The following is a 22,145-nucleotide window of genomic DNA, read 5'->3' as shown; positions in this document are numbered from 1 at the left end:
GTGGCCTCCGGAAGGCACCCTCAAAGGAAAGGATCCTGTGTCTGTTCTCCAAGCTGCCCAGTTTCTTCTGCACAATGTCAAAACACCAAAGGTGAAGCTAAGATTTCCTGTGTAGAGCTACTCACTTGAAAAGTCTCTAGTTACTACAATATTAATTCCATTCAAAGGTAAGTGGCATAAGCTATTTATCTGTGGTCTTCCAGACATTTTTTTGTTTTCGTTTTGTTCTGTCCAACAGGCACATTAAGATCCAAGCCAATTTTCCTTCCCTGGAATAGAACAGAGTTCATGGAACTGGACTTTCCCACCTCCCCTTTCTTTCACAACCTTCTGCGTCCAGTGGGGGACCACTGGGAATGGTGTAAGATATGATGTGGGGCGTTGCAGACCATTTGGCAGAAATCACACACCCTCCCTTGTGCGGAGAGAAGAGCAAATTAGGATCCAAGCCGCTGAAAATACTTTAGTTTTCAGTATATATCTATAATACCGTAAATAAAAGAATAAGGATTCATTGAAGTCAAATCTGGAATTGCGTCCCCTCTATCACACTGCAGTCAAAACAACCAAATTTGAAAGTAAATAGGCACAGTATACCTGTCTTAAAGTTTGGAGACTGCATCCCGGCCACCCCTACCCAAAGGTAAAACTAAAGGAAGGGAAAACATTCCTCCGAAAGGCGTGCAAATAATTCGGTCAACTAGGATTTTTATGTGTGTTAACAATACACTGGTTATTTTATAAGACAGAGGTTTTGCTTACATTCCTGTAATCTTCATACCTGCACATTGGCCTCAAAGGGGGAACCACTTCTTAAAGACACACAAGATTATACATCGAGGAGAAAGAAAGGAGGATGAAGGGGCTGGATGAAAGATAATATGGCTCTTAGAAAGTTAGAGGAGATTAGAAGTGGTATTGTCAAGACTGAGGGTTTGAAAGAGGGAGGATTACAGCCGAACTTTCTAAGACTGTCAAAGGCTTGCAGGTGCACAGAATGGGAATTATTCTTTAGCCTAAGTGATGCTGGAGAGGAGGAATGGGAAAATAATGACCTGCCACTGCAGGGACTAAAGCGGAGCTGCCCTTGCACCTACTGGATTTCTGCACAGATTGTGAGGGGGACCATAACAGAGTAGCAGTCTGATTAAATGCCCACAGCAATTCAGACAGAAACAGATTGTCAGAAGGATCAGGCTTTGCATCCTTCTGGACTCAGTCATCCCACTCGTCATCCTCTTCATCATCACCATTGTCTTCATCGTCATCTGTGGGTACAATAGAACAAAGCAACAATGTGAGAGGAGGCTTTCCCGAATAGCACTTCTAAAGTGCACCTACACCTCTTTTTCCATACAGGAATGAATGGTCATCCCATTCATTCACCCAAACCACCTCCCCATACTTACAAGTTATTCCAGCCTGCCCTTCTCCCTTGGAGTTGTATTCAGTGCTAGTCCTACTCAGAGTAGACCCGTTTTTTAAAATAATAAATGAGTGGACTAAAGTTAGCAATCTCTATTGATTTCAATGGTTCTCCTCTGAGTAACAGTGGCATTGGACAGAACCCTTTGCATTTACAGTCATACCTCATGTTGCGTTTGCTTCAGGTTGAGCGTTTTCAGGTTGTGTCCCGCAGCGACCCGGAAGTACTGGAAAGGGTTACTTCCGGGTTTCGCCGCATGCGCGGATGCTCAAAATGACATCATGCAGAAGCGGCAAATTGCGGCACGCGCAGACGTGGGTTGCGTTCTGCTCATGTTGCGAACAGGGCTCCAGAACGGATCCCGTTCACAACCAAAGGTACCACTGTACCTGTTTAATACTAGATACAATACCAGTGCAGGAATCAAGATTTTACCCCTTGCAAAATGCCACTGGCTCTGCCTCAGATCTTAGCTTTGTCCTTTCCAGTCAAGCACAAAACTTTAGACAGTTTGTTAAGTTTTTGTCTGTAAGCACGCAGTCCAAAGGATGAGATGCATCGGATGCAACAAAATTCACCTGAGGAATGAATGACCTTGCTCCTCTTCTGCATCACATGCATAAGAGCTCCTACCAGGCCTTCAGAGCTCTGTGCAGGCGATGGCGGTTCCAGCACATCAGGGGTCTAAAAGGTAAAAGGATTGCAGGTGGTGTCATTAGGGCTTCGAATGTTGACGGCCCTTAGAACCCACACGAACCTTTCAGCCACACAAAGCTGTCTTTGTTCACGCTGCTCTTCCTCAAAACAGATACAACTGTCACAATCCAGTGGACAGTGGTAGAAGGCAAATATTTAAGACTAGTTTGCACAAACGCAATTGACCATGTCCGGGCTATACCACTTTAAATTACAGGGGGGCTTATACCACTGAATGTTCTTCCAGAGATAACACTTCATAGAATCATAGAATCATAGAGTTGGAAGAGACCACAAGGGCCATCGAGTCCAACCCCCTGCCAAGCAGGAAACACCATCAGAGCACTCCTGACATATGGTTGTCAAGCCTCTGCTTAAAGACCTCCAAAGGAGGAGACTCCACCACACTCCTGGGCAGCAAATTCCACTGTCAAACAGCTCTTACTGTCAGGAAGTTCTTCCTAAAGTTTAGGTGGAATCTTCTTTCTTGTAGTTTGGATCCATTGCTCCGTGGCCGCTTCTCTGGAGCAGCAGAAAACAACCTTTCTCCCTCCTCTATGTGACATCCTTTTATATATTTGAACATGGCTATCATATCAACCCTTAACCTCCTCTTCTCCAGGCTAAACATGCCCAGCTCCCTTAGCCGTTCCTCATAAGGCATCGTTTCCAGGCCTTTGACCATTTTGGTTGCCCTCCTCTGGACACGTTCCAGTTTGTCAGTGTCCTTCTTGAACTGTGGTGCCCAGAACTGGACACAGTACTCCAGGTGAGTACTTCCTTCCACATAAAATTCTAAGTAATAGAGAGAAGGGTTCTGGCCTAGTTTTCTCCCTGTCACACTAGTAGGAAATATTTATTTTTAGTTTTATTTGCCTTAATTTTTCTATTGAGATGTTTAAAAGGGTAAAGCAAAGCAAAAACAAAAGCAAAGAGAGAGTATAATGCCATCACAATATTACATATATGTGTACATAAGCATAAAGACAATTAAGGCAAATTGTCAGTAAGTGAAAAATAGGTGCCTAGCAAAATGAAAACACATTGTCTCAGAATTTAGCACAGCAGCACTTCTTAAAAATACATATATTAGTCCATTTCTCTTTTCCCTCCTTTTAGGTGCATAAAAATATCAAAAAGTAGCAAAAAATATAATGTCCAAAAGGAAACATTTGATGATGGCAGTTGGCAACCATGTTCTACTACACTAGCAAAGTTAATTGTTTCAAAAGGGCCCTTCTATTTCTGGCCAGGGGCAACCCTAAACTTTTCTAAAGTTTTTTTTCTAAACTTCTATTTTTTTCTAAAGCAGCCGTCTGCTATACTCTCTAATTGTTGTTGTTGTTGTTTAGTCGTTTAGTCGTGTCTGACTCTTCTTGACCCCATGGACCAGAGCACGCCAGGCACTCCTGTCTTCATACTCTCTAATACCACAGGTCAAATATCACTCCATGAAAATCCCTAGTTGCAAGCTATGATGGTCCTTGCTGCTTCCAGTAAATGACCCAGCAATCCTTTGTGTTTCAATTCTAAATCTAAACCTATATATAGGTTTAACCGTGATAACTGCAAGGCAGGGTGAGCCCACTGTTCAATGTTGGAGTTAATTTCCTTAAACATCACCCCACCCAGAAAGTTGAGGCACAAAGACATTCCCACCACATGTGTACATATGTACCAACAAGTTGGAACCCTCTCTAATATATAGATGTCCCCCCCCTCCCAATTGGGGAGTATTCCATCATGTGATTCCCCACCTGCAGTCTGAAGTGGCAGAGAACTGGAGAACTAGGCCTTAATGTAATGAGAACAGTTAAGTCTGACATCATATTTCTTTCCTCCATTATCACACATTGCCATAACTTTGCTATCCTCCTGCCACATCTGGTTCTTAAGTAATTCTCTAGCCCAGGGGTGGCCAACTCCCAAGAGACTGTGATCTACTCACAGAGTTAAAAACTGGCAGTGATCTACCTCCATTTTGGGGGTGCAGGGCAAAGATGTTGAGGGGTTGTTTTGGAAGGAAAGTCCTGTTTTGGGGGGTTCAGGTCAAAGTTGTTGAGCTTCTTTGGGGATCTACTGGTGATCTACCACAGACGTCCAGTGATCTACCAGTGGATCATGAGCTACCTGTTGGACATGCCTGCTCTAGCCAATCCAACCAGGGAAATCATATATGAGAAATCATACTTAACACACTAAGCATGAACCACCCTTTGATGCTCTCCACCGTGTCTTACCTTATTGAGTTGTATTCCTTGGCGTATCTGATCCAGTAAAGCACCACGTCCGGTGGAGGCAACAGCAGGTGAGCTAAGCCCTCCAGAGGGAAGAGGGGGAGGGGGACATGGGGAAGAACTTGGGAATGCAGGAGGGGGTGGTGGGGGTGGCGGGGGTGGGGGTGGCGGTGGGGCTGACCCAGCTGGGGGTGGTGGGGGACGAGCTGCTCCCGGCCGAGAGACTGGTGGAGGAGGTCCCCACTGAGGGCTGGGCTGTCCTCGAGAGGGCTGTGGAGGTGAAGGGACAGCTCCCCTGTTTGATACAGGTGGGATGGGTGGTAGAGGACCACTTCGGCTATGTCCAGGGCCAGAACGATTTGGGGGTGGGGGTGGAGGGTGACTTGGACCTGAAATGAGACAAATATCAACACTAAAATCCCAGTGGGCAGCTTTAGTAGAGAACTATCCATGTATTCTAGAACGAGCAAAAATACTTTGATAGATGGCTTATTGTGCTGATCACGATTAGATCAGTAAGAGCAATAAGGATTATTGTCTCTCTCTGAATACCAGTTGCTGGGAGGTTACCAGAGCATAGCTCTAGTAGAGCATAGCCTACGGAAGCTAGGTTACCCTTGGCAAATAGTGGTATACTGGTAGAAAGCACTCCATGCGACTGTGGCCCTCACATGACAGAAAAAGATCCAGGAGAATCACAAAACTACAGACTTCTTCCTTCGGAGAGACTGCAGCCCCATCAAGAACATGCAGTCATCCAGTCAGAAGAGCTACCCACTAACAATAGCTCTGTCTTGTCTGGATTGAGATTCCCTTTATTGGCCTTCATTCAGTCCATAATTGCACCCAGGCTCTGATTCAGAACATGCACCCCCCCCCCATTGCTGAAGATGAAAAGCAGAGATAGATGTGAAGGGCAACAGCATACCGATGAACACACAGCCCCAAATTCCACCACTCAATGGTGAAAGATAAATTTATACGCGTAGACACACCCCTGCATGCCAATGCCAATTGTGGACTACAATCCATGCATCTTGTAAGTGGACTCTAAAATGTAAAGGTAAAGGGATCCCTGACTGTTAGGTCCAGTCGCAGATGATTCTGGGGTTGCGGCGCTCATCTCGCTTTACTGGCCGAGGGAGCCGGCGTACAGCTTCCAGGTCATGTGGCCAGCATGACTAAGCCAGTGTTTCCCAACCGGTGTTCCGCGGCACACGAGTGTGCCGTGAGACGTTGCCTCGTGTGCCGCGAGATGCCTGGAGGGAGGCGGGCGAGTCGGGCGGCGAGAGGCGGGGCGGCGGCGGCGAGGAGAGGCCGCGCCTCCTGCTGCTGCCTGGCGCTCCTCCTCGCAGCCGGCAGCGCTGCCTGGGCGCCTCCGCGCCACTCTGCCTCGCTGGGTTTGGTCTCCCAGCAGAGACGGGTCACACGCGCACCTCCCTCCCTCCCTCAGCCTGTGCGGAGGGAGAGCCAGAGAGAGGCATCGCTCCCGCGCGGCGGGAGAGGGAGCAGCCGGAGCGATGCCCCAAACGAACGCATGGGACCGGAGGGGAAATCCTCTCCGAGGCGGATTGAGCGCAGCTGAGAGAAGCCTTTCGAGGAGCTGCCGTGTCCCCTGGAAACCCCCTTCCCAGCTCTGCCTGCCTGCCTGCCGTGGGGCTCGTATCGCCCTTTAAAGGGCGCGGAAACTAGAAATGTGGGGACTTGGGGTTTTCCTCAGGCTGAATTCCGAGCTGAATTCCGAGCGAGGGACTGAGGGACGGCGGCAACTGAGGCGGCGGCGAGGATCCGCGTCGAGCCGGGGGCAGCTCCGCGGTGGTGGTGCCGAGCGGCGGGGAAGCGCGTGCAAAAGGGAGGAGCGCGAGACAGCGGAGGAGGAGGAGGCCGGCATGTCCGGGCAGCAGCAGCAACAGCAGCAGCAGCAACTCCCGGCGACGGCTCCTCAAGCCCCGCCGCCGCCCCCTCCTCCGCCCGCTATCGCCGCCACCACCACAACAGCCGCCGCCGCCTCAGTTGCCGCCGTCCCTCAGTCCCTCGCTCTGCTGCCTCCTCCCACCCCCAAAGCTTGGAGGTTCCCCGGCAAGGGGGAGGGAAAAAACTTTCACTTTCGTGCGTCCCTCCCGGCGTGACGCTGCGCGCTGACGTCACGGGGCTGTAATGGTGGTGTGCCGCGAGATTTTTTTCATTAAACAGGTGTGCCGTTGCCCAAAAAAGGTTGGGAAACACTGGACTAAGCCACTTCTGGCGAACCAGAGCAGTGCACGGAAACGCCGTTTACCTTCCCACTGGAGTGGTACCTATTTATCTACTTGCCCTTTGACGTGCTTTCAAACTGCTAGGTTGGCAGGAGCTGGGACCGAGCAATGGGAGCAGACCCCATCGCGGGGATTCGAACCGCCGACCTTCTGATCGGCAAGCCCTAGGCTCTGTGGTTTAACCCACAGCGCCACCCGCTACTAATGCACAAACATTTAAGCTGTCATAAATCGGTAACCGTTTGAGGTGACACAAGGATCTTTGTTGTTCTTACTGCAACAGACTAACATGGCTACCGCTCCAGAAGTTATTACTCAGATCAGCACATCCAAGCTCAAACAAAACGTTCAGCATGGATAGGCCTTCTAATAGTCAGTGTAGTATTAGTTAGAGACCAGGATCTGGAGCCATTCACTGGTCCAGTCTCAGAGAGGCAGCCAATTATACCTGAGGTCGGAGCCCCTCCCATTCCAGCAGCTCACCCTGTCGTCTCAGCTCTTCCTTCACAGCCTCCAGCCCCCCTTGGCCTTCAATGAAGTCATAGATAATCTTTGAAGTCTCAACATCAGTCAGTTGAGCCTCACTGATTCCCGCCTGGGAGAAGAATGTCTTCAAATCGGGATCTAAATTATTCACCTGAAATAAAAACATAGACAAATGTGTGTGTGTGTGTGTGTGTGTGTGTGTGTGTGTGTGTGAGAGAGAGAGAGAGAGAGAGAGAGAGAGAGAGAATGTCTGTTCAGTGCCCATCTACTTCAGCCAATGCTCAAGTTCTTCCAGCATAGAATGAGGTAGCTGGTACGGTTAAAACAATTATACAGTCCTAACCTCTGCCTAACCTAAGGTACCCCTGCCCGTACGGGCCAGTCGTGACCGACTCTAGGGTTGTGCGCTCATCTCGCTCAAGAGGCCGGGAGCCGGCGCCGTCCAAAGACACTTCCGGGTCATGTGGCCAGCGTGACGAAGCTGCAACTGGCGAGCCAGCACCAGTGCTGCACACGGAAATGCCGTTTACCTTCCCGCTATAAAGCGGTACCTATTTATCTACTTGCACTACTTGCTTTCGAACTGCTAGGTGGGCCGGAGCTGGGACCGAACGACGGGAGCTCACCCCGCCGTGGGGATTCGAACCGCCAACCTTACGATCAGCAAGTCCTAGGCACTGAGGTTTTACCCACAGCGCCACCCACGTCCCTCCATGCCTAACCTACCATCGCCTTACCTACCTGCCTAACCTACCATCACCTTAAACCTTCTTCATAGTCAAATCAATCTTAAAACTTCAACTATCTTTAAGCATTACAGTGGTACCTCTAGTTACAAACTTAATTCGTTGTGGAGGTGCGTTCTTAACCTGAAACTGTTCTTAACTAGAGGCGTTCTCAGACTGGGGCAAAGTTCTCAACTCGAGGTAACTCTTCCATATTATCGGAGTTTGTAACCTGAAGCGTTTGTAATCTGAGGCGTTTGTAACTCGAGGTACCACTGTCCCTCTGACCACTGGGCCTGCGGGCTAGGGCTGAAGGGAGTTAGAGTCCAGCAACAACTGGAGGGTCCCACATCCTTCCTGTAGCTGTTTAGGCTGTGCCTTATCACCCAACTCCAGCCAAATGCAGGAAGAAGACTAGCCATACCAGCTGAGAGGCGAGAACAGGCCAGGTGATATCCCTACAGAAGCTTCTGAATCAAAGCTGTTCAATGAAAAGAGTAACTAGGAGACCACCTGCTCTTCCTAAAGAACAGCATTGCTTCTTTTTGGCTCCAGTCTAAACTTTTTGGCACAGCAACTAGCTCTGACAACACCTTATAATTGGAATATACAAGCAAACCTTGAGAGAAAGGGCCTCATGTTTTCAGTGAGGTATGATGTAAATAAGCACGTCATGCATTGCAGGGTCCCTTCCAACACTACAATTCTATGATTCTATGTATAAACACAGAGTTTGCTGGACTTCAGTAACTCCAAAGTCTCATAGAATCATAGAATCATAGAGTTGGAAGAGACCACAAGGGCCATCGAGTCCAACCCCCTGCCAAGCAGGAAACACCATCAGAGCACTCCTGACATATGGTTGTCAAGCCTCTGCTTAAAGACCTCCAAAGGAGGAGACTCCACCACACTCCTTGGCAGCAAATTCCACTGTCAAACAGCTCTTACTGTCAGGAAGTTCTTCCTAATGTTTAGGTGGAATCTTCTTTCTTGTAGTTTGGATCCATTGCTCCGTGTCCGCTTCTCTGGAGCAGCAGAAAACAACCTTTCTCCCTCCTCTATATGACATCCTTTTATATATTTGAACATGGCTATCATATCACCCCTTAACCTCCTCTTCTCCAGGCTAAACATGCCCAGCTCCCTTAGCCGTTCCTCATAAGGCATCGTTTCCAGGCCTTTGACCATTTTGGTTGGCCTCCTCTGGACACGTTCCAGTTTGTCAGTGTCCTTCTTGAACTGTGGTGCCCAGAACTGGACACAGTACTCCAGGTGAGGTCTGACCAGAGCAGAATACAGTGGCACTATTACTTCCCTTGATCTAGATGCTATACTCCTATTGATGCAGCCCAGAATTGCATTGGCTTTTTTAGCTACTGCATCACACTGTTGGCTCATGTCAAGTTTGTGGTCAACCAAGACTCCTAGATCCTTTTCACATGCACTGCTCTCAAGCCAGGTGTCACCCATCTTGTATTTGTGCCTCTCATTTTTTTTGCCCAAGTGCAATACTTTACATTTCATACGCATGTCTCATCTCATACGCATGTGAGACCTCAGGATAATTCCCCCCCACTGAGATTCTCTCTCTTTGAAGTCTATTGATGAATCACCATGGCTACGTACGTCAAATCCACTGTTGGGATCCCATCCAATGTGCTGGATATGCCTGGAAAGGAATCACAGAAGACATTCAATGAGTGAAGGCCTTGCATCGCAATGCGTCCACATGACGGCTTCCAGAACTCTTCGACTTCCCCTCTCCTCCTTCCATCTGCAGCATATTGTGACTTGCTTGCATCCTACTTATGTTTCCACCACATTTCCATATGAGGCAGCACCTGCGCATGTGCAAAGCACAGCATGGCAGTCCTCTGCTGTGGGTTAGGGTTACACACACTATGCTACGGAAGTAGTTCTCAAGCTGTGTTTCATAGAAAATTTCCATATGCTAGTAAAGAAACAAAAGTTTCAAGGGCAAAACAAAGAAAGCCTGATATGAAAACTTCAGAAAAAGAAACTGAAGTCAAGGAATCCTTTCTGTTATGTTGTTTGAAATTTGAAGGTGTCCTACTCTCCCCAGATCCCAGTCTTTGAGAGTCTGCATAACTTCCACAAGCACTCACTTGAACCCACTTGGAGCACCAATGTCAGCCTTTGAAATCTTTTTCTTCCCCTTCTTTTTCTCCACTGCAGTAGGAACAGGAAGTCCACGGTAGCGGGAAAATGTGATGTCTGGATTCTGGATGTCAACCGTTGCCAGAGGCAGAGATGCTGGAGGAGAGTTTGGCTGCATGCCACGTCCTTTGGGGAACATAAGATGGGGTGAGGAAGCGAACACCTATCAATCAGACCTCCCTCTACAACACTCCCTGTGTTGCCCACCATCTCATACATTGTTTTTCTTTCTATGTTTCATCTCTTTATTCTCTAGCTTTGTTTGACTGCATGTGTGTGTTTATTTTACCTAAGTCACTGGGAACATTTGCAGCTAAAGAGCTGGATAGATATTGCCCCACTGTAAGTGCTGAAGACTGCTCCCTGCAAGACCCTTTCCACCTGGCCTAGGGGACAGAGCCCAGACTCACCCTGCTCAGTGTAAGGGACTCCTGGGAGGCCGGAGGGACATTGCCCTGCTGTGAGCACTGGAGCCCAAACTCACGGGAACAAAGTCTGGGGTTGGGGCAACTATTGAAATTGCTTTTAAATTTTTTAAAATGTTTTAAAATAGTTTTTAATCTATGGCGTTTTAAAATTTTGGTTCTTGTTGGGTTTGTTTGTTTTTTGCTCTGTTGGGGGTGGGATGAATGTTTAGTTGGGTCTGGGGATTAGTTTAATTTTAGTATACAGTCATACCTCGGGATGAATATGCTTCAGCTTAAATATTTTTGGGTTGTGCTCCACGGCGACCCGGAAGTAACAGAGCGTGTTACTTCTGGGTTTCACCGCTTGCGCATGTGCAGACGCTCAAAATGACGTCATGCGCGGAAGTGGTGAAACACGACCCGTGCACGCGCAAATGCGCAGTTGCATCTTACGTTCGCTTCAGGATGCAAACGGGGCTCTGGAACGGATCCCATTCGCATCCAGAGGTACCACTGTAACTGCAATTTTTTATTATTAGTTTCTACTGTTTTATTGGTTTATTATATAGTTTGTATAACATATCCCAGGACTACCTGGGAGTGGATCCCAGTCAACAGAATGGCTGTGGCAGGTTCCAAGGGCACTGGGACACCTGATCTCAGTGATCATGGGTAAGAGGAGGAGTTATGCTAGGACCAGACCATGTCATTACCGAGGAGGCAGGCTTAGTCATTGTTTGAATCTATCTCTGCCTCCGGGTTTTGTCTTGACCAGAAGGATACTGGAATCAACAAGGGAGACCGACATGACCTTAAGGTGCTGCTGTGCAATGCCAGGTCAATGATTCACAAGACCTCTGTCATCCACAATTTGATTGTGGATGGAGGACTTGACCTGGCATGTGTAGCAAAGACTCGGTTGGATGAAGTAGATGGGCCTCTTCTTGGCTCTGCTTGTCCACCAGGTTTCTCTTAAGCACAGCAACCCAAGTCATACTGGGGGGGGGGGGGGAGTTGCAGTGATTTTTAGGAAGTCATTAGTTTGCACCAGACATCCTTTTTGGAAGACCCAGTTTTCTGAGTGCAGATTTGGAAAGAGGTAGACTCCACTACGGGAGCAGGGCTGGGGCAGAAGAGTGCTAGAGTCCTGTCTAGTCAATTCCAATCTGTTACCTCTGAGGATGTGGACAGGTTGCTTGGACGAGTGAAACCAACCACCTGTCTCCTTGATCCTTGCCCATCCTGGCTTATAAAAGCTAGCCGGGAAGGACTAGGTGATGGGCTTCGTGGGGTGGTGAATGCTTCCCTCTGTGGCAGAGCCTTCCCAGACGCACTGAAAGAGGTGGTTATTAAACCACTTCTTAAAAAACCATCTTTGGACCTGGCCAATATGGCCAAATGTCGCCCAGTCTCAAATCTTCCATTCTTGGGCAAGGTGATTGAGCAGGTGGTCACTGAACAACTCCAGGCACGCCTAGAGGATGCAGACCATTTGGATCTCTTCCAGTTGGGATTCAGGCCTCATCATGGGACTGAAACTGCCTTGGTATCGCTGAAGGCAACCCCGTATCGGGAAATTTTTCATGTCTAAAGTTTTACAGTTTTTCATGTGCTGTAAGCCACCCAGAGTGGCTAGGGAAACTCAGCCAGATGGGTGGGGTATAAATATTATTATTATTATTATTATTATTATTATTATTATTATTATACTTTAAACAAACAAATAGATAAGGTGGGCTGCCCCTATTTTGCTTGTGCAAAAGTATACATCTTCCCCTTTAAAGAAAACTGTGGTGAGGGGAGCATACAAAGGATCTGACCAAGACCCTCCTCTCCTCCCCTGACCAACATAATGACAGAATATGGAGCTGCTGGTACTGGAATAAGCAGCCAAAGAAGAAAATTCTACCTTATTTTATCTTGGTCACCTAGAAAAGTATAGTGGGTGGGCTCCCATAAGCCCAAGGGTGTGATGGAGAGATGTGCTCTTTAGCAAGTGGTACAGCACCAGGGACAGGGATGTCCAGTAAGGATGCCGTGCTTTGGCAATGATAGGTGACCTTTTAGTTTTAAATCCAATGCACTACTGCCACATGCAACCCTACAACTGGTTAATAATAATAATAATACCCATAATAGTTTTATTATTTATACCCCGCCCATCCGGCTGGGTTTCCCCAGCTACTCTGGGCAGCTTACAGTATATATAAAAAAATGTAAAACATCAGACATTAAAAAAATTCCCGATACAGGGCTGCCTTCAGATGTCTTCTAAAAGTCAGATAGTTGTTTATTTCCTTGACATCTGATGGTTGCAGAGAGTAGTGAAACTTCACAGTGGCCCAGCACAGGATGTTGCCTATATTATAAAAGATCATTTTCGTGATCTTGTATCTCTTTTGGAATTTTTTGTTATGGCTCTTGTACCGAGAGCTCTTTTGCCATGGTTCATTTTGGATGCTTCTCTTACTGAAAGTTTCTGATTTTATTGCTGTATTCTCTGTTTTCATGCTGCATTTGTTAGCTGACCGGCAAACTTGTAGTTGTGGATATGGGTACACATTAAATAAATGAACAAATAGCACGCAAACAGAGTTTCTGCAAGCTGCTTACCATTTGAGTCAATCCCAGAAGATGGCGGCTGGGGGAGAGCTGGTCTTCTGTCTAACAGATGCAAAAAAAGTAGTGATCAGGATGTAAAGAGGCAGCAATTTCCATCCTGTCCTGTGTTTGTCACAACCAACACTGTTTCTATTCTGCTGCAGTTCAGCTTGTGATAGAGTCTACATTGTTGGCCTTGCTATCGGCTATGGACAAAACTGATGGAATCATATAATTACCTGATTATTTCAATGAAAAGAAAATATCAAAACAATGCAGAAAATACTGTAATTATTTAGGCAGCATTTGAAGATTTCCTTTCCTCGCCTCAGACAAGCATGTGGATTTTGGCAATTTTCACTCCCGCTTGTGTTTCCAATGGAATTCTCTGACCTCCCTAGTGATAGCTCACCATCAGCAGCTCCAGGAGAATTCCCTGTGGGAGCTGCTGAGAACTTCTTGAAGACAGCACTGCTATCCACAGGCTCTAAAGTGGGATTGCCATATGTCCAGAATGCCATAGGTGGGATATGGCAGTCGGTAACCATGTCCAGGCAGAAATGTAAATGTCTAGATGCAAAACTTTAAAAAGCTTTTCTGTCCGGATTTTCACTTTTTGAAATATGGCAACGCAACTCTAAAGCAACTGGAGTGAGCCCTCAACCAGCACACTTTACTGACAAATTATGATTATCTATCTATATCTATCTATCTAGCTATATCTATCTATCTATCTATCTATCTATCTATCTATCTATCTATCATCTATCTATCATCTATCTATAATTTTTTTAACATATATGTTCCAACAATCATTTAACATAACTTCTTATCTTATACAGTATTTTAGACTTCCGTCAACAACCTCTAAAGATTTTCCATTCTTTATCACTTGTTCTGCATTTCTTAATTTCTCTATTAATTTTAATTGTCCTTAACTAATAATTCTTTTCAAAGTCTTCCTTGCAATATTTCACAAAGTCCTCCTTACAGAACTTCTTGCAGTCCTACTAGCGTAATCTGTTTATCACAATTGCTTTTCAAATAATTCAAATAATTACTCCAGTCCTCTAAGAATCTCTGATCCCGCAGGTTTCGAATCCTTCCTGACAAATTATGATTATCAAGGGCTTTCCCCCTGCACTTAATAGCTCAGGTGAGTAACTTGTGGCCCCCAGTCTTATTTTAAAAGCTCCCTGTAAGTGTTAAGTGAGGCTTCTGGTAAGAGCAATCTACCCCTCCCCTGGCAAACCTACAGGGCATGGAAAAATAGGGGGGGAGAGAGAAAAGGAGGTATGATAAAGAGAGAGAAAAAAGTGTGTGGTAGAAAGAGATAAAGAATGAGAAAGGGGTGGGTGTGTCTGCTTCTGGCTCTGGTTTTGGACCCAACCCACAGCTGGCATGCGCCCACTGACAGATTATTCTGAAAGGAATGTAATCCTTGGCAGAAAAAGCACCATTGCCCCTGCTTCGACCAGACACAAAAGAGTATAGGGATATGTGGGCTGCACAGATACATACCTTCATTGACTGGAGGTGGAGGTGGCGGCTGTCTATCTATAAAACAGGAAGAGATTTATGAAGAGGAGACAAGCCTTTCTGCCATGCTTCAGGGGTACCTGGAAGAATCTGGCCCCTCTTAGATGGAGTCTTGGTCAGCAGAGGGGTTCATTGTGCTGTAGGAACCACTCACTCATATCAGTATATATATACACAGTGGTACGATGGGGGAGGCGCTGTGGGTTAAACCACAGAGCCTAGGACTTGCCGATCAGAAGGTCGGCGGTTCGAATCCCCGCAACGGAGTGAGCTCCCGTTGCTCAGTCCCTGCTCCTGCCAACCTAGAAGTCCAAAAGCACATCAAAGTACAAGTAGATAAATAGGTACCGCTCCGGCGGGAAGGTAAATGGTGTTTCTGTGCGCTGCTCTGGTTCACCAGAAGCGGCTTAGTCATGCTGGCCACATGACCCAGAAGCTGTACGTCGGCTCCCTCGGCCAGTAAAGCGAGATGAGTGCCGCAACCCCAGAGTTGGCCACAACTGGACCTAATGGTCAGGGGTCCCTTTACCTTTACCTCGGTTTAAAAACAGTCCGGTTTAAGAACAATTTGGTTTACAAACTCTGCAAAACCAGAAATAGTGTCCTGGTTTGAGAACTTTACCTTGGTCTAAGAACAGAATCTGAACAGTGGAAGGGCACCGGTGGCAGGAGGCCTCATTAGGGAAAGTGCGCCTCGGTTTAAGAATGGTTTCAGTTTCAGAAGGAACTTCCGGAACAGATTAAGTTTGTAAACCGATGTACCACTGTATATATATATAGAGAGAGTTGCTCACTCTTCAGCTCCATGTGGGTGGAATTTGGTACTTTGTGAAAACGTTGAATTATTGAGAAATTAATTGAGTTTCTATTCCTAGCCCTCATGGTTGGGGCAACAAATTTGCTTCCATGTCTAGACTAGAGTTCGGGGGATGAAACGCCTAAACGCTGCATGCTAGCATGTCTCTTATTCATGTCCCCCACCTGTTTAGCTCAGTAGTACACCAGCCTGAAGAAGAGTTCGGATTTGATATCCCGCTTTATCACTACCCAAAGGAGTCTCAAAGCGGCTGACAATCTCCTTTCCCTTCCTCCCCCACAACAAACACTCTGTGAGGTGAGTGGGGCTGAGAGACTTCAGAGAAGTGTGACTAGCCCAAGGTCACCCAGCAGCTGCAGGTGGAGGAGCAGGGAAGCAAACCCGGTTCACCAGATTACGAGTCTACCGCTCTTAACCACTACACCACACTGGCTCTCAATGCATTCTCTCTTCTTCACTCATGACCCCGCAGCTCCTGCCAACAAATCCCAAATCCTATAAAAAGTTGGCATCCCTCTTGGTATATACACACTGACACAACTTTGTTAACATATTCAGAAACATTTATCTGAATGTTTATTTTTGTTTTACATGTAATTTTACAGGGGATTTGGTGTCAATTTAGCATGGGGAAATGGCTGGCAGGGAAAGGGTTAAGACACCACTTTTTGCTCAAAGAAGCGCTGCTCCCCAAACTGCTTCACATCAGAAAAAGCAGCCACTTTTTCTCCATTTGTTTGTAGTGTACAATTTGTCCCTGAGTTGCAAACCCTGCAGACATATTTTCTTACAGCCACCATTTTGAAAGAGGCATGACACCTACCCATTCTCTGGTTCCTCTTCTGAATCTTCTCTTCCACCATTTGTTGAAAATTGTATGCCTCATTCTCATCGGCAAAGTTGAGCCCCACGTTGCACTCCTGAAAGCAATCCCAAGTCAAAACCTCTGGGGTATGGGACCATGGCCGTTCCCATGGGAACAACCCTATATGACTCCAGCTCCTTTAACAAAACTGTCACACAGCTCAATGCACATCCGAAAAAGGGAGCTGGAGTTTCCCCAAGTTTACATTTATTTATCTATTAAAATATAATTGAATAACTTTTATATTTTGAAGGCTTAGTTAAAAAACAACAATAGATGTACATTTGAAATTATATTGTTACTTTAATGAAAAGCAACAAAGCAGAAAATGCTTTCATCTCCACATGCTAACTTTTCTTGCATACAACACAGTAGAATGTGTGACTAAAAATGCTTGCTTTATTTTTTCTGATGTGCTTGTGCTTCTTCTCTGCAGCCTTTGGCCTTTCCCTCCAAGCAGAGTCACAGGACATTTTAGGAATCCTACACACAGTGCTTTTTTACTGGGGGGTAAGCATAACCCAAATCATTTTGTGAATCTTTGTACTTTTGTCCATTTACTGTATTTATTTCCCCTGATTTGAACTATAAAATGGTGATTTCCTTGAGTCAAAATGAAAGTACCCCTAAACATTTTTGAATGAAAAAAGCACTGCCTACACATATATGCACATATTCACATAGCCACATTTTCAACAATCTAAAGAGCTCTCACATGCTTTCTCCTGCTCTGGAGGTTAGGACCCGAGCCAATGGCCTCAAGAAAGGAGATTCTGAAGAACTTTCTGACAGTAAGAGCTGTTGGATGGTAGAACAGACTCACAAGAGAAGATGGTGGTCTCTCCTTCCTTGGAGACTTTTAAACAGAGATTGGATGGTCATCTGTCATATATGATCTAGTTGAGATTCCTGCGTTGCAGGGGGTTGGACTGGATGACCCCGTGGGGTCCCTTCCAACTCTACAATTCTATGATTCTATGAGTCAATACTCACATCTCCTGAAAAGGTGTGGAAATAAGAGGTGGGAGCCAAGTAGACCAGCTGGCTGCACAATTCCTGCTCCCAGGTCATCTTCCTATCCTGAAACAAAGGAGCAGAGAAGGGATAGAGGAAGCAATTCCCCTTAATATGATGCATTTCTGTACATTATTTCCACCAATATATGCATTTTTATGCCTCCTTGACCCCAGTATGTGCATTTTTGTATACATTACCGGGCTGGAGAGCTGCATTGACAAATTCAAATAAGTGTGAATTTGGAAGGCTAGCTATAGTTTGTTTGGAATCTTGTTCCAGAAGCTGTGAATTAGGTACAGTAGGTTAGCCTTTAAATAAAAACTGAATCAAATGTGTCCCCTGGTCTTCTTTCCCTCCTGTGCCCGTGCCATTCAGACCTGGGCTTGTGGCTAAACCTTCTCTCCTCACTAGCATTTGTTGTGAGTCAAGGCCTCGCCCCCGCTTGGAGATAAATAAGACACAAGTATTTTAGGTTAATGGGCTAAAAAAGGCCATAACTTTATTGGTTACAGGATGTGAGTGGTATTGGCTTAGGCATTGGATCGAACAGACTATACTTGACTCCTGCCCGTTCTGCAAGGAGTCACAAAAGGGTTAACAACCTGTAGGGGGAGCTTGTTGACTGGAGGGTCGTGCCATGGCCCTAGCCACCACCTGGGCATCAGACAGGAACCATGACCGCTGAATTCCTTTAACAGAATACCCTTCAAGGGGAGGGGTAGGTGATGGCCACAACCTCCCCTCCGACACACAACACATTTTCCAATGCCTAACAAAGTTGTGACGATTTGCTACGAGGTAGGCGAAGAACCAAGTAGTTGGTGCCAATCTCCCAAGTGGAAAAAATTCCTTCCCAAAATACAGATGTGCCTTCACACTGGCCAGATTGGATGTGATGCCCTCTGCCGTGATTGAGGGCAGATACCAAAAGATTCCAGCTGAGAAATGACTCTGCCCCTGTGGAGATGGCAATCTGAAACAGTGGCTCATGTTCTCCTGTCCTGTCCCCTTTATAAAGATCTGAGGAATGAGATCATCACCCCACTCTTACTTACCATCCCAGGCCGCCCATCTGAGGCCACATTGTTCTTTCTTTTATCAGATCAAAATGATCAGACAACAGCAAAGGTTGCTAGGTTTATTGAGGGTGCAATGAGATTAAGGGCCACTATCTGAATGATAATCTTGGTCATCTGATTGTCCTTTTTACCCATTGTTGTCTTTTTAATTGTATATATTGCTTGTTTTATATTGCTATGGCAGTTGGCTAATGCGAATATCTATCTATCTATCTATATCTATCTATATCATCTATCTATCCATCTATCATCTATCTATCATCTATCTATCTATCTATCTATCTATCTATCTATCTATCATCATCATTATCTATCTATATCTATCTATCTATCTATCTATCTATCTATCTATCTATCTATCATATATCTATCTATCTATCATCTATCTATCTATCTATCATCTATCTATATCTATCTATATCTATCTATCTATCTATCTATCTATCTATCTATCATCTATCTATCAATTCATCTATTTATCTATTTATCTATTTATCTATCTATCTATCTATCATCTATCATCTATCATCTATCATCTATCTATTCATCTATCATCTATCTATATCTATCTATCATCTATCTATCTCTCTATCTATCTATCTATCTATCTATTCATCTATCTATCTATCTATCTATCTATCTATCCTACCAGGTCCCTTGGACAACCAAGGCGACCAACCAAAGTCCATAGCACGGTCAAGAAACGAAGCAAAAACCTAAAGGGAGGAAGGGCAGGTGATCCGAGGAAGCCAGGAACATTAACGGAGAGTCCGTGTGCCCACAGTCATTCAAATACGGCTAAACCATGCCCCCACCCAGCCATATTGGCTGGCTGGTGGGCATGATGCGGGCACAGGACTCAGTGACGCAGGGGGCTTGGTTACGCCCCCTGCGAATGCGGGCAGAGGTTCCCGCTCACAACACCTCCCCTCCGGGAAGAGGAGAGGCTCTGTGGACTTGACATCATTTTATTCTCATGAATGAGCTCCAGGGGCTCACACCTGGAAGGGTGACAGGATGAAGGGCAAGGTCACAAGGGAGCCAGGGAATTGGTACCTTCAAATCATAGAAGCGCATGAAATAGGAACGTCTGGGGTTATCCTTCACGAAGCACAGGACCCCGCAGCCTTGCTTGGACCAGCTTCTGCTGCCTTGAGGCAAGGCCAGGAGGAGTTGGGCCACAGTTGTGACCATGGTCTAGCGGGAAAGAGCAAACGCATGTTAATGATCTACCTGTGCCAAGGATGCCATCCCCAGCCACTGTAAGAGTCTCACGCCTCCTTCAATTTCCTACAAACCACACCAAATCCCTAACCCAAAGATGGAGAACCATAGACCAGGGGGTAAAACCAGGAGCAGATTTAGGGCACTGTGAGCGGTGCAGTTACAGGGCTTTGAGAAGGACTGGGAGAAGGAGACAACAAACTGTCATTCCAGTAACTTATTAAAATTAACTTCTCCTAGGATCCAAGTCGTGTTTTGTGGAAGTATCATATTTTGGAATCAAGGAGGCCAGGACCCCTGTGTCAGTATAAGGGCAGGTCTCAGCTGGATTCAAACCACGGAGGAGCCATGAAATGGGGGCCTGTGAACAGAGGCAGAGCCAGGATTTTTTTTTTGGGGGGGGAAACATTGTTGAGCTTTTTTTTGTGAGATCATGAGTAGAAATCCCCCCCTACAGAGGATGTTACTGGGGGGCAGGCTTGTGGGGGGCGGAGCAGAACCTCAGTTAATTGAATATTTCTAATGCTTTTCAAATATTTTTTTAGGATTCAGGGGGAGACAGCTGGCCCCAGCTGCCCACGCCCATGCCTGTGAAACTTTCCTTAGGACTCCACTTCCCATCAGCCTCATCCAGGGACGTACCTTGAAGGTTGTTCCCTGCCACGGGTGCAGGCCAAAGGAGGAGCAAAAATCACGCCTCTCCCCCCCCCCCCCAGCTTGGAGTGGCTAGGAGGAGCGTGTTGTATGATGCATATTTCAAATTAAGTGATTTTTATCTTGTCACTACAGGCCATGAAATATACTCAGAGTCGAGAGTGGATTTCATGCTCTTTATTCAGCCCATAATGGTGAGGGGGAATGGAAGTTCCCCCAGAGTTTCTGCTTTATATACATTATTTACACAATGGGCTTCACGTGATTGGCTAATTCTGGGATTCTCCTGTAAGCCAATCAGGTCGCAGATTCACTTTCACCTGGAGCTGGATTGGGTGGCTCCTGTGGACCAATCAGAGTGCTTCATTCTGAATCCTATTTTTCTAGGACCAATCAGACTGCTGCCTTTTGGATCCTATTCAACTCAGTACATAACAGGCCACATATCTGTTTGTGGATAAGGATATTCCCCTTCATATTTTGGTCCAGAATTTTTGAACCAGGTGAAAGGGTCTATTCTGAAGGCGGGTTTGACTGCACGATGGGGCTTTCCGGATGTCATCACTGCCCAAACCACCACACTGGGCCTCTTGAGGAAGTGGTTTTCTTCCCCCATTTCCTGCAGACAAGGCAGCCTACAAACTACGACCTGCAGCATTCTCACTTTACAAATCAAGCGATTGCTTCATAGCAATACCTCCAGTCTCTTCTACACAGAAGGTGAGAGAGATTCAAGATGCCGTGAGAAATCAGGTTTTCGTTGAGCATCCCAAGCCCAGAGCATTACCATCTGCTGGTTTCAAACCACCCCGACCGGGGCATCTTCTTATTTCCAAAACAATGCTAGTCAGTTACCAATTTAAGTCTGCATCAAGAGGCAGGGAGTTCCGAAGTGTAGGTGCTGCCACACTAAAATATTGATTTTTTACAAATACAGAATGAGTATTACGTGGCACCTGTAACAGAACCGGTTCCAGAGAATGAAACTCTGAAGTGGGCATTTGTGGGATGATGGGGTCTCCCCCCCCCCCAAGGTACTACCCCTCCCCTAACTCCCCCACCACTTCCTGACTGCTCTCTTACTGTTTGTCATAATTTTCTAGCATTTTCTCATTTATCCTCAAGCCAGTGCAGAAAGGGAAGTCAAGCTGAGAGGGACTGGCCCCAGGCCGCCTGCTCCAAACCAAACCCAGGGGTCCTCTGCATTGTACCACTTGAATCCCCCCCCCCCATGTGGCCGTTAAATCCCAGCCCACAACCACCTGCCGTCCTTGTGGCAGCCTCCTCCCTCCCCTCGACTCTCAGGAAGTTCTGGCTTCTGCTTCCAAGGCCCTTCCGCCCCTGTGAAATGATAACAGAATTACCGTGCACTTTCTGCCCAACAGTTCAAAGACCTGCTGGTTCTCATGGTCCTCAAGGAGGGAGGAGGACGCGTTCTCCTGCTGCGTCCGGGCTGCTGGGTTGGACCTCCGGCTCATCCTGGCCCTGTCAAGATGCCTCGGGGCTCTGCGCTCTCCGATCTCACCCAGAGCAAACTTCCGCGTTGCGAGGGCTTTTCAACAGGAAGCTCAGAAACCACCGGGTCACACGCATGCACACACACTAAGCTGGGTTCCCCATCTGGCTGACACAGGCCCAGTCAGAGTAGGGCCCCGGAAGTGCGGATACGTGCATTGGAGCAAAATGTGACAAAACAATTTCACCCGAGAGCTGCGCATTAGTGCATCGGCCCAGCAAAAAACTAGAGAAGCATTTACTCAATGATAATTTAAAAAATAAAATGGTTTCTCTTTTTCGGTGCCTTGTTTTCCTGTTCCCTTCTTTATTATCATTATGGCTAGGGCAAGTCAAGTAATCTTTATTGGCATCACATAAGAACATTCAGAATACATTCAGAATAGATAGGCCAGTGCGATCTTGATGCCACCCCAACGGCACA

At 46.5% G+C, this 22,145-nt stretch overlaps 1 protein-coding gene across 2 annotated transcripts; it reads right to left on the bottom strand.

Annotated features, from left to right (window-relative positions):
- Positions 1-691: 691 nt before the first annotated feature.
- Positions 692-21,811, bottom strand: WAS (WASP actin nucleation promoting factor). 2 transcript variants are annotated; one of them, XR_014003200.1, is made up of 13 exons: positions 21,571-21,811; positions 19,385-19,525; positions 17,226-17,312; positions 16,191-16,287; positions 14,533-14,568; positions 13,024-13,074; positions 9,952-10,129; positions 9,452-9,494; positions 7,098-7,251; positions 4,363-4,748; positions 2,005-2,110; positions 1,086-1,268; positions 692-1,055 (listed from the first exon to the last, which is right to left on the bottom strand). XR_014003200.1 is itself a non-coding variant. In XM_081175764.1 (12 exons), the coding sequence occupies exons 1-12, from the start codon at positions 21,682-21,684 to the stop codon at positions 1,216-1,218; spliced, it is 1,446 nt and encodes a 481-aa protein (XP_081031890.1). In that variant the 5' UTR covers positions 21,685-21,811; the 3' UTR covers positions 692-1,215. The 2 variants fall into 2 exon arrangements, 1 of the variants encoding a protein (XP_081031890.1); XM_081175764.1 differs by having other exon boundaries at positions 692-1,268.
- Between the last annotated feature and the right edge of the window lie 334 nt (positions 21,812-22,145).

Source organism: Podarcis bocagei (genome assembly GCF_964188305.1).
Source record: "Podarcis bocagei genome assembly, chromosome: 17".
Classification (NCBI taxonomy): domain Eukaryota; kingdom Metazoa; phylum Chordata; class Lepidosauria; order Squamata; family Lacertidae; genus Podarcis; species Podarcis bocagei.
The sequence above is the reverse complement of the archived record's forward strand: the minus strand, read 5'-3'. Positions and strand labels throughout refer to the sequence as shown.

Coding starts and splice junctions, on each gene's coding strand:
- WAS (XM_081175764.1), bottom strand. CDS start 21,684: ATGAGCCGGAGGTCCAACCCAGCAGCCCGGACGCAGCAGGAGAACGCG. Junction 16,288..17,225: donor TCCACACCTTTTCAGGAGAT/GTGAGTATTGAC, acceptor GATTGCTTTCAG/GAGTGCAACGTGGGGCTCAA. Junction 2,111..4,362: donor AAGGAATACAACTCAATAAG/GTAAGACACGGT, acceptor TTTACCTTTTAG/ACCCCTGATGTGCTGGAACC.